Source organism: Rhagoletis zephyria, unplaced genomic scaffold, assembly GCF_001687245.7.
Source record: "Rhagoletis zephyria isolate East Lansing unplaced genomic scaffold, Rhagoletis_zephyria_1.1 Rzeph_scaffold_08831, whole genome shotgun sequence".
Taxonomy (NCBI): domain Eukaryota; kingdom Metazoa; phylum Arthropoda; class Insecta; order Diptera; family Tephritidae; genus Rhagoletis; species Rhagoletis zephyria.
Window position 1 is genome coordinate 1 of NW_016165911.1, and position 13226 is coordinate 13226.

At 39.4% G+C, this 13226-nt stretch overlaps 1 protein-coding gene across 1 annotated transcript; it reads left to right on the forward strand.

The window, feature by feature from the left end:
• Nucleotides 1-8485: 8485 nt before the first annotated feature.
• LOC108375370 (homeotic protein empty spiracles-like) lies at nt 8486-10870 on the forward strand. Its single transcript, XM_017631479.1, has one exon. It carries the CDS (start codon nt 9476-9478, stop codon nt 10868-10870), a length of 1395 nt encoding a protein of 464 aa, XP_017486968.1. The 5' UTR covers nt 8486-9475.
• Nucleotides 10871-13226: the final 2356 nt, after the last annotated feature.

Genomic DNA, 13226 nt, shown 5'->3' on the forward strand with positions numbered 1-13226 from the left:
CTTTTTTGTAGACTTTCATATTTTGGGGCCAGGCAAGTCTAATCAGTTAAGTTTTTCTTCTACGTTAAAAGTGCTCATAAAAGATTTTCTAAACGAATTACAATATGGTGTGTCTTGTGGCAAGTTCACGGTAAATGCGATCTGAAAATACAACAAAAATGTTATAGAAAAAAGTTAAATTGTATACTGAAATGAAAAGCATTTTATAATTTCCGTTTTTCCAATTTTTCAAGGTCTGCAAAATAAGCGTTTGTTTTTGTAGTGACAACTCCATTCACCCCAAATCTCTTAATAATATAATAGAATGGCCAAGCTTCTCCTCCGATTTGTGGCATGCGCCTTGACGTTGTAACACAAAGGGGAAGGAGCTACAGTTTTACGCCGATTCCGAACGGTGATTGTATTTTAATGAGAAGTGGTAATTTCTGTGGGTTTGGACACGGCAAATAGTCGCTGGTGATTAAATCTATTAAATATGGTGGATGAGGTGGGAGCTCGTAGCCTAAATGATGGATGTTTTTCTATAGTAACTAGACACGTCTGCATCTGTGTATTGTCTTGATGGAACACCACTTTTTTCTTGGTCAATTGTGGTCGTATTTGCTTTAAATCAATATCGAATATGTACAAAATCCTGAATAATACAGCGATCGTTTTGCCATTTTCAAGGTAATCGATGTAACTAAATGACACCGCATGCCTGTAGTCATGACCCTATTGGCCACTTTGCCATTCTTTGGTGCACTTCTTCATTGTTTCTTGGTCTCCGTTGTTATGTGGTGAATCCATGTTTCGTCAAAATTGTGGTCACACGGTTGCGTTTAAGGACGAGTGAGAGCAAGCGCGGGCACCCATCGCGCGGAAAGTTTTTGTCTATCCAAATATTCATGTAAAATGTGATGTATCCACTCAGTTGAGATGCTTATAGCCTCAGCCCCATTAAACACATTTATTCTCCGATATCCAAAATTATTCCATGAATTTTATCAACGTCTTCTGGTGTGACGACTTCTTTTGGGTGACCTGAACTCTCGGAGTCACTTGCGCAGGTACGACCACAACAAAACTCACTAAACCACTCTTGTACCACTTAAACTGATGACGCAGAGTCTCCGTAGTATTTACCAAGCCTTTCCTTGGCCTCGCTAATGGATTTTTTACACAAGAAATAATGCGACATTAACTGTTTTTCCATTTTCGTTAAAACTCCCGAGGTTGTCTGCTTTCAATGGCTGTCAAACACAAACTAAATAGCGCAGCTTGCTCAAAATTTTACAGTAGTCTACTAATCCATGGTGGTTGATGGAAAGAGTATTATACTTAAAACCATTGCGCGTAATTCAAAAATCCACTGACTTTTAAAATTGCCGTCGTATAAGTACATAAGGCCAATTTGAGGCCCCAAATAGCCCCTTATTTGCGTATAACTACTAGAAATCTTACACTTCTATTCATTATAATTTTGCAAAATAGAAACATTTTAACAAACATATCTCGAATTATCTAGTTTCTAAGCAAGCTAAATAGTAACTCGTGCAAAATCAAACTCAAATATTACTTATCACAATTTAAGCCATTATTGCATCTAACCACAGATTTATACATATATACACATAGTATATTCTTGCCTTTCCTTTCACCTTTTGAACCGCACATTGCACAAAGAAAATTTCGCATTCACACTTGGCTAATTGAATATTTTATCATTATTAAAAAGAAAAATGCAAAGCCATAGATAGAAGGTGTGGAATGGGCAATCACCTACCCTATGCAGTGTATAGTATGTATACATACATATTTATGTATATATGTACAAGTACATGTGGTACAACGTGCAACGTGAAACACCAAATAATCACATTTGCAACACGGACAATAAAGGAGTTGCAACAGGAGAAGCAGAGGCAAAGCATAAAGCCAATTACAATTACCGCACCTAAAAAGGTGCCACAGAGTGCAACAACAAAATAAACCAACTAACTCAGAAGAATATGTAGCGGCAAAAAAAAAAATCATAACAGATATGTTAGAGGCTCAGAGAGAAAAAGGGTATACAAAATTAATGAGAAGTTGAAGAGATCAAGAGGGAAAAAATAGCTGTATGTACTCGTGCTTATTTATGTATACACATACAAGTGTCCATATTAGGGTGACACATTTTTTATCTAGGATTAGTAAATGCGCAAATTTATACAACGAAAGTTGAACAGCACAGTTTCTAATATCTGATTAAGAAAAATTTGTCTCCCTTGTTATTATAAAATAATTATTTAACTACAAAAATGTTGCATTTACCCAGAGTAACACCCACAGTCCGTCTTAAGACTCAGACACGACTTAAGAATTACATACGCCCTTCCGTGATCCTTTTTGCGTCGGGAGCCAACCAATTAAAAAGAGAGTTGGAACAAACGATTACTCTGAGTGCTTGGTAGCAAGAAGATCAAAGTACATTTCTACATATTCCCAAAGACGCCTTTTGAAGCGCAGTAGACTACGTCACCGTCAAGTTGAGTGGGTCTGAATTTTTTTTGATAATCGGGCGGCCATTATGGTTCTGGTTGCCTTCACAACAAATAATAAGTTCTAAGTACAAGTAGATTTAATTTGGGTCCGAAGTGTACACAGAAAAATGGTACACAACCTTCAACAATCAGGTCATAAGAGAAGCAAGGCGACAAATTGACTTATAGCGACTCTATTTTGCCCCAAAAGAACACACGATCTGTTGGTAGAACGTAGACCTGACGTTTCAAGGTTTCTACTACGGAGTACATGAATACCTTCTCAGATCGATTTGCAGCTTTAATGCGGAGCTGGTGTGTCACCACAGAAACATTGAATTCACGTTGCCAGATTTGTCTGTTTATAACAGGCAGCCTATTACATTTTTTTAACCTCACTGCCTGATTTTAATGTGGTCGAAATAGCTTTAAGTTACCTAAACTACTCCGAATTGCTTGTAGCAGATGACTGCAGTGAATTTCTTATATTTATCACAAAAAGTGTTAGAAATATAGTAAATTTGCTTTTTGTCCGTCGAGGTGGGTTTACTTGGAAAATAGTTCGTCCATAGGCCTCAATTTGTACCTGAATCAACAATGAAAAGGGTTTGAAAGGCGTATTTCTAACTATATTTTCAGACAGCCAGGCGGCTATAAGGGCCCTATCCAAATAGGAGGATCACCTCTAGCCTCGTAAAGGAGTGATTTGACACTCTGCAACTCTTAGCAGCGAGGAACACAGTATTACTATGCCGGGCACCAGGATACCCATCGAAGGTAATTTGTTCTGTTTTGTAACGGCATAAAAATTCTTCCGAGAGATTTTGGTGAACGATGCTGGAACATGAAATGAATCTGGGTTCTTCCGGTTAAGTAAACCGTGGAACCAGAACTGCTTTGTGGACTCAGTTGTTCCTCTTCTCAAGGCTCATAAGCGTGGGTAAACTCAGAACGCAGTAAGCACTTGGGAGATTTAGACGGCCTTATGCCGAATTTCCACTAGGCATTGAAATGACAAAAAATGTATGGCATTTAAAAAAATGCCAAGTGGAAATGAATTAATGACTATTTTTTTAATGTAATGGCAGAATTATTTTTTAATGCCCGACTTTGTCATTTGTCATTTCTGCCATTTAGTGCCTAGTGGAAATCCAGCATTAGACAGGCCAGACACAAAGTTCTTTTTTTTCTTGCTTCTGATAAAGGCACTATAATGAGTCGAATTGCATCGGGTTATAAGGATTAGATCAAAAATTGGAATGAATATGCCAGAAATATTAGCGGTTGCTAGGGGCAAAGAAAAGGTCGCGTACAATAAAATTCATATCTGGTCTGGCCACACTTTTGTACCACTATACAATGTAGAGTATTCATATGTATGTACTAGGGTTTTCGAGTTATTCGAAAATTTTAAATTTAAAAAACCGGTTCCCTATTTAGAAATTAAGAAAAAATCGAATAAACCGGTTTACTTTGCAAAGTTTTCATACAGTGTTGGTATAAAGGCATGACCAAAAATTACAATTACAATTTATAAATTACAATTAACTAAAACAAATAGAAATAACTGAAATTCACGTTTGATCTTATCTTAACGTTTTTTTAATACTTTATTGCATTTTTTCTGCCTTATTACACGGATTTGAGTAGTGCTCTTGTCGCCGTAGCCGAGTGCTTAGATGTGCCTATTGCTACTACATCAAAATATGTTTTTCAAATAGCGGTCGCCTCGCGGCAAACAATGGCAAACCGCGAAGTGTACTTCTGCCAAAAAAAAAACTTCTTCAGAGCTGGAGTAAGAGTATATGTAGATCTAACCATTTAAGAGGTTTTCCTTAAACTGGAAAAAGCCGTTAAAACTTCAAAAAACTTAAAACTTTTATTGAGAGGTCAAGATTTGTATGAAGTGAAAAAACCGAGTTGTTCGAAAAAAAATTGGGCTATTCGATATTTGAAAAATCACTTTAAAAAAAATCCGCATAAGATAACCAAAAATAACAAGTGGAAAGCCGGCCGATCACCCTAGTATGAACCAAAAATCCTCGCAAAATGCATACATACATACAAATGTAGGTTCATGAAGCACTATGTACATACATATGTATGTACACACTCGTATATGTATGTATGTATTTATGCATATCCGCCAGCAGCCAGCCAGCCACTCATCCGGCCTGCTAGTCACCGCGGCCATTGTATGTTGCACGCTTTAACGAGGTGTTTATTTTCACAACTCATGCCGCCACAGCAATATTTGCAACACCAACAATAATAAGCCGTTGAGTAAAGGCAAAAAAGCAAAAGAGCTCAACAACAAAGCTAAATTGGCTGCAATTGCGCAGAATAAAAGCATGACTCCAGTCGCTGGTTGCCACAGTGTGCGGCGTATTGCAACAAAACCGAATATTCAACATGCATACATGCGTTCACGCCAACAACAAACAAACTGCAATCACATCCTGCCTCCTGAAGCCACTCTCGCGCATACAGATTTATACATTATCTTCTACGATGCTGCTGCTGCTGCTGCTAATAATCGTGAGCAATCGCCAAGTCTGTAATGCCACCAACTAAATTTGGCGCGCCACTCTTAGCGCAAAAGATTTGTGATCTCTTTGTGTATGTAGCACACTCGCACACACACCAGAGGCAAGCAGGCACATACATACATACATATATGTAAGTAAGTAGGCGCAAATAAAACATACAACGGAGGTAGAAAACTGTTGCCGCCCATTTTAACACACCAATTCGTTGATGCTTCAGCAGTGGCGCAGTGGAGCCGAGCTTAAATAGGTGGTGTGGAGCGCAGCAGTCGCGCTGGGGTGGTGGCTGAGGAAAAAACCACAAACACTTTTAATGATGCTGTTTGCCAACACTCAATGGCCAACGCGGGACCGGTAGTTGTTTGTGTATTTGTTGTTGTTGTTGGGTGAAAAACTGCGCCACCATAGCATTAGCTTAGTTGCCTCCAAGCCTTGCTTTTTTTTTTGTAATTTTTTTTTTTACTTTACTACATAAATATGGTTCATATTGTTTTTGCTATTGTAATTTTTGGTTTGCTGCTGTTGTCCAGCTATTAAGCAAATCGGTCGTGCTGCTGTTGTTGCTGCTCCTCACCTAAAGTTGTTGTGTAATGGTGATTGGTGAGCAGAAGCCTCTCTCACTGGTTCTCATGCCACTCTATAGATATGTAGTTAGCTGAGTATACATTTGGTTTGGGCGCATTAATAAAGACTTATTGTCGGTAATTGTGGCCTGTTTATAAGGCTTAAAGGAAGTATTCTTTCATATGTATGTACATACATACATATACGAGGAACGAGGTTGAAGCTGTTCCAGTCGATTTTCAAATATCGTCCGCCATACATATTGGATTCGCTATTTTGAATTTTTAAAATATAATATCAGTTCCTTAGTCAGCGACCCCAACAATACCTGAGCAACAAGTTTCAATTAAATCCGATCGAATTTCAAAATATCGTCCGCCATTTTGAATTTTTTTAATTTGACTCCAGACATCGCCTCCAAAAGCCACGAGTGACAAGTTTCAAGCCAATCCGATAAGATTTTGAATTTAAGGCAGTTTTTATTCCTTTCTGGCCCATAGTACAATATACGATTTCCTGACCATCTCCGATCGACCTCCGCGGGCCCATCTGGCCCAGAGTAGTCAACATATATGTATGAGACCGATGCGTGTATGCTTTCTTGAGTCTCCTCATCAGCCACGAATTTTCCTACAATATCAGTAAGCCTGACTACGAAATAAGCAGGCACAACTGATACCAGAGCGAGCGTTAGCTCTGTTTATCGCTTGGCTACCGGAGTGAATTCTTATATCCCACGTCACACACTCGAACAGCCTTAATGAGAGCTGCCTCTTCCTGTGAAATACTTACTATTTAAAACAAACCTCTTCACTGATCCTACCCTTAATATTTGACCCATCCGGGTAGATGTTGCTTGCCACCCACTCACCCCTAGAGGAGATGGGAACGTATAAAGAGGTTTTTTCTGTCAGCCTAGCCCCTCAAAGAATACTACAGTATCCAAATTCTGAGTCAGTTAGCACCCTGTCTCCCTAAGTCTAATGTAAAATCCATGCAGCAGCGACTGTGGCTACGATGTCGATGTGTTAATCATGATGTGAGGTTCCAAAGTGAAAGTGGTCTTAAGTACCTCTATTTAGGTGCGACTACTACTATGTACTGCTGCTTGGGCAAAAATTTCCGTCATTAAATTTATGAAATTTTTGCATATTCACTTCTCAACTGCCGTATAATAAAACTTTCTTAAGTTATAATTGCATGACAATTAAAAGTATGCTCGACCCCGTCTGATGCATCCTCCGGACAATGCTTTCATGCAGAGGTGGTAATAGATGATTACTATTGGCCACAGTGCCTACCCACTACTACTTTTTGGTCCAATAAATATATTTTTTTTTATACATACTTCAGGGACTGAACATAACAGTTATTGATGAAAACTTTCATTGAAAAATTCACTCAAATATTAAAATTAATTTTTATTTGCAATTTTTATGCAAAATTAAAAAAAATTACAACTATTTTTGATTTTTAAATATATATGTCTTAGATAACAGTTATTGAAGACTTTTATTTACAAAAGTCATATATCAAAAATCAGTCAGTGACTTTTACTTTTAAGACTCATCAATACTTTCGTCACTCGCGCGCACTGCCGTGCGCTGTGATAAATCAGTCACCGACTTTTATTTTTTAAATCTTTCGTATAAAAGTCAATAACATTTTTCGCAGTTAAGAAGGTGTTGGGAAACAAATGTTTGCTGCGACTTATACAAATGACTTTTATAAGTATGATATAAAAAATAAAGGTCAGCGACTGATTTGTACTTATTTACAAATAAAAGTCTTCGATAACTGTTATCTAAGACATATAATTTAAAAATCAAAAATAACTATTGTTTGCAGATAATTTATATAAAAATCAAAAATAATTGTTATTTTGGAGTAATTAAATAAAAGTCAAAAAATAATTGTTAAAGAGCGATTTTTTATACATGCAAATATACTGGTCTCCCCACTCACTGAGTTGGTCAGCCTCACTGATGGCGACCCGTTTGCCCACTTCTTTTTTGTTTGCGTAGTGTTCTTTAGTGCATTCAACTAGACAAGGACTTCATTAAGCAGTATGGAGAGAATCAACCTCACGAGAGAGGTCGCCACCTCTTACCAGTTTCCCATCTGCAGAAGTAGATCGCCACTGTGAACTTCTCGTGTGGAACCTGTTTCAAATATTCAAAACACTGAGCCTCGACAGGATTTTAGGAACATCCGAAGAGCGATTGATAAGAGGAGTTCGGGACTTTGGTATAAACGCCACCCTGATGGAGCATGTCTGAAGGAGTTGAGATAAACACTGAAAACAATTTAGGTTATGTACTTAAGTAAATTTTATAAAAAGAATGTATGTTTTGCGCCTAACAACACAAATTAAATAATTTCCATATATATGTATCAAATTTAAAATTTATTTCAGCGAACCAGCGTTGCGGAATTAAAGCAAACAATTACCTATATAATCTGCTATAGATACATATATATATATGTACATAAGTATCAGCGTACGTTACAGTATATAGTGCAAAGCAAATACAGACTTGGCTAGCAAAGGCTGAGAGAACACCTACAATGGGCGCTGCGCCATTCACCAACACCACCGGCACCACTACCAGCAAAAGTTCGCTATGCGCTCCGAAAAAGTCACACTCCACCGAAGCGCTGCAATGTTGCGCCACCTTCCTCCCGCTGCGCGTCAACTCAAAAAGCAGCAATGCAAGTTTTGCCGCATGCGCACGAACTACGATTTGCACCATTCGCACCGCGCCAAGCAAAAGAGTGAGACAACTATTTGACGCTTTCCGTAAGCAAAGGTGGTGGTAGCTGACGGCGCGTTGGCTTAATGTGCGAGAAGCTCTCGCAATGCAGCGTCATTACAGTACGACGCGACACGAACGAAGGCGGGCGTTTACGTTTTATTAAAGCGCAACGTCGAAAACTCGCAGCGAATGCGTATTTTACGCGAATTGCCGTCGCAATTTTGATAAAAGCAAAAATTGAAAAAACAAGCGCTTGTGAGTATAAAATAATACTGTGTTAAAATTAAGCAGCCGCCATTTAGTGCCGAAGCGCGCGAGTCGTCATAAGCGTTTAATTGAAGTTAACGCTAATTACTGCAAACGTTTGAGCGCATCAAGCGCACTCGGAGTTGTGCGTGTGTGCAGAACTAACCGGTGTTGTCGCGTTTACTTAAACGTAGTAGAAGCGCGCGTCCGTCCTGCGGCTGCATACGCTTCGAACGCGGCTGCTGCTGTGCGTCTGTGTATGCGTGTGCGCGCAATTAAACGCTTTTAGCTGCATTATGGCGTTGACAGCTTGTCAATTCAAGCGCAACCGTTACGCTACATCGCTACTAATACCGCCAGCGCTACCGTTGCAGCTAACCCAGTCACAATTGCGGTCTCGTTTGTCAATGTCATCACTTATCTGAAGCGCACAACGGATGCACTCCACCACTGTACTCCAACGGCAATCGGTAGCAATCAAGCGCGTATGTGTGCGTGTGTGCGTGTGTGTTAGTGCGCGCGTACGCTATATGGCCACTGAAGCGTTGCTACTTATCAACAGTGTTGTTGTTATTGTGCCCGTCCGTTATAGTCAGTGATTCAAGCACTTTGTCATTTTGCCGAGTTTTCAATTAACCAGCAAACCGCGAAGCTCATTCCGGCCGTACGTTAGTTAAGCAAACAATTGTGTGCATCGAAAGCGGCGCCGTCTGTCCGTCGAACGTTCAAATAATCGCTTTCAAGTGGCAGTTGCATTTTTTTCAATTTCCCGTCCGGCCGGATTTCGCCATTGTCTCGCGCGCGCTCATTGTTCTTCCGTTTGTGATATTCGTACATTGTGTTGACCGCAATTTCGCAAATGGTCACGTGCGGCCGTCAACCGTTCAATATGCTGCCAATGGCGCCGATTAATCCCTTTGTCGTTGGCCTAACACCCACTTCAATGGCAGCAGCAGCTGCAGCGGCGGCGGCCGCCGTTGCGGAGTCAACGACGCGCTCCATAGGCAGTGGCACAGCAACAACAACGGTGGCAACGGCAACCGTAACGACTGCAAACATCAAACCAAAGTTGGCGTTCAGCATCGATTCGATAGTTGGCAGCAACAGCAAAAAACGCGATGACGGCGATCCCACGCAAACAACAACGAATTGTCGACCAATACGTCCTACCGTCATCTCACCACCACTCTCCTCCTCGCAACGCAGCGACAGTCCAGATGAACGTCCAAATGGCGAGCGCGATCGCGATCGCTTACTGCTCCCGTACGAGCGTCCGCCCAGTCGCGTCAGCCTTAGCCTCAGCGAAGACTCCCATCATTGCCAACAACCATTAGAATTAAGGAATAGCTTTACTGTGAATTATCGCTCGGCAGCGGATCTGCACCACACTGCACTCGCACGCCCGCCCATGGGTCTCATCTATTGTCGTCGTCGCTCGATATTGGATCAATCGCCGGAACGTGATTGCGCCAGTCCCCTACTGGCGGGCAGATGTCGCACACGATCGCGTTCACGTTCGCCCACTCGCCTAACGCCACAAACTTCCCGTGAACCTAATATAACTGTGAATCGTAGTCGCACGCCCTCTCTTTCGCCCACACCACCACACAGCCGCGCCACACCACAATCGCCTCAAACGCCAGGTAGCGCCAGCGGCAGCATAGGTGAGCTTAATAAGCGACCCATTCATGTGCCTGGCATACCGGCCGGTTTGATACGCCCTTTACCAATGCAAGCGCCACAAAGTCTTTCTCTACTTCAGTCAGGCAGTGGCGGCGGCGGCGGTGCAGTTGGACCCGGTGGCGCACCTAACTCGTTAGAGGGTGGCAACGCATCTGTTAACCCTGCTGTTGTGCATCCTTTAGCGCCAACGATACCCGGATCGGTACCGCCAGCACCACCACAACCACACGGTGGGCCTCCGCTGCCGCCATCTGCATCTGGTGTTGTTCCACCTCCACCTCCGCCGCCTAATCCACACTTCCTGGCAGCGCAATTTCAAATGGCCGCTGCATTAGCGCATCATCACCATCAGCAGCAGCAGCAGCAACAACAACATCATCATCATCCCGCAGCGCATTTGCCGCCAGGCCATCCAATGGCATTATTCCCGCCCGGGCCGCATCATCCGCACTTTGGCGGGCCACACCTGATTCGCGACAGTTACCCGCTCTACCCGTGGCTGCTGAGTCGACATGGACGGATATTTCCACATCGATTTCCCGGTAGTAAGTTTACAATACTTTACTATTGAGTAAGTTATCTTTACTTGAATTCGTTGAAGTGGAATTCGCATAGGAGCAGACATTGCTAAATTAGAGCTTCCATTGATATAGGTTTGCAGAGACATTTTAACAGACATTTTCAACGTGGCAAATTACAAATCATAAAATTTCCGCAAATATTTCACAAACCGAGGAATTGACTACACAACTTACACAAACACTCGAATAAGGTCACAGTCCTATCATTAACATCTTTTTTTTATTAAAGGACTACTCTAATTACGTTGTTGATTAGTTCTTTTTTGTTTTGTTCTAAAATTTTAATTTACTCGTTGAATGCCATATATGAAACAGGAGGATGTCTTTAAAAGCGCAAAATATTAAATTTAAAGGAGAAAAATTTAATTTTTTCTCATTTTCATTTCATTTCAAATAACTCAAGTGTTAAGCTTTTAAGAAACGTGTCCAGTACGTCGTTTTAGAGTGCATTTTTAAATAATTCTGCATATCGAATTTGGGCGAAAACCTTATTCGATAATATCGACGATATATAGATAGTTTAAAAAATAGTACCGTACACTATCGATGGTCTTACTATCGATAGTTTTGTAGCTACAATATTCAAGCAAGTTTTCATTCTTAATTGAGGTTAATCATTAATTGCTACTTTACAAGTTTCTTTAATTAATTTTATTTACATTTTATTTGTTTAAATAAGCCCCATAAGGAGATTGCCGATAGATTCTGCAGTGTTCGTATAGTGATTACTTATTGATATTCGCCTTATATGTATTAGGATGTGTACACACAGAAAGCCGAGCGATGTCGAGTGTAGAACGGCGAAGCGAAGGAAACCTGGTCTTCCCACGTTTTTCATTTTCAAGCTCATAAATTAGCTTTAGCTAAGTTTTCAAAATCAAAAGTTATCAAAACAAATTCTATGGGACTGCGAAATATTATTTTCTACTTTTTAGTCCATTTATACTAGAAGCGTGGTATATTACAAAAGTTGTTTTTAACCGACTTCAAAAAAAGGAGGAGGTTATCAGTTCATCGTAATATTTTTTTATTTTTATTTTATTTTTTTATATTTTTTTTTATGTATGTTACCGCATAACTTTGGACCACGTCAACCGATGGTGGTCAGAGGTGGTCCCATACTAATCTGGTTAAGATCCGATCAGTGGATCATGAGATATATATATATATATTTATTTTTTTATTTGAGAGTTGAAGTCGGTTTTTTTTGCTAAAAATTACTTGTCACTTTATTTACTTTGACCGACCTGGCAGTACTCTGATAAATAGCCGAGTTTGTGTTATTGCTTTGCATGTTTTTCGTCATCTAAGCAATGTTCTTTTATAACTCGATTGTGAAAAAATGCACCTATTTTTTCTATGTTGTTTCTGTTTACAGTTTCGTATAGCGACAGCAATTTGAACGCGCGGAACGTACGATAAGAGTAAATTTTCTCAGTTAGCAGCAGCTCTGAACTAAGTGCCATTTTCTCCTGTAGGTTATGAAATTTATCTGTCCTATAAACACGTTTTTTTTTCAGAACAAAATTTTTGTTTAAAGGGCAGATAAATTATAAACTTACTTGAGAAAAGGCTCTAAGTCTTAAGGGAACTTTCTTTTAAAGATTATGAACCCACACAAACCTAATTTTCATTAAATTAACTACATTGTAGTTACAAAAAGTTACCTTGCTTATTTGATTTTTTTAGAGGAGAATTTAATAAAGAGGGAAAATAAAAAAGAAAATTCTGTAAAATTAGAAAAAAAATAACGTTTTTGGTGAACAAGGACTAATATCTAGGTATTGAAAATGCTCCTTCAATTAATTTTAGTTTTCATGCTAATAAAGTTAGAAGGACGAAATTTGAAGATGTGGTCGAAGGTATACTAATACTTAACAACTTTACTTTTTCAAAAATAAATATTGAACATTTTTAAGGATGTTCAAGGATATAATTAAAAAAAAAATAAAATAAATAAATAAAAATCATTTTGAATTTCGGTGCTAATTTATTCTACAAGAATTCGTTTACTTCCAAAAATTAGTTTTGTGAGGCTTATAGAAAACCGGCTGTCTTTGATCCATTCCGCTAAAAAAAACCTACTTTTGACATACACATAACAATCAACCCTTGAACTTTTTTTTTGACATTCAGATTATTATTTTTTGTTTGTTTGCGAGTTGCTCTGGCTGTATAACTTAACTTTGCATCGCTCTTTTAGTTATTCGGTTTCGTTTAAGCACTACCAAAACTTTAGAATTACGAAGAATGCATTCCTTAAAATATATCCTACAGCTGATGAGTAACTGAAAACAAAACTGCATTCTTTCCATTGCCAGAAAAATAAAAAAAAAAAAAAAAAAA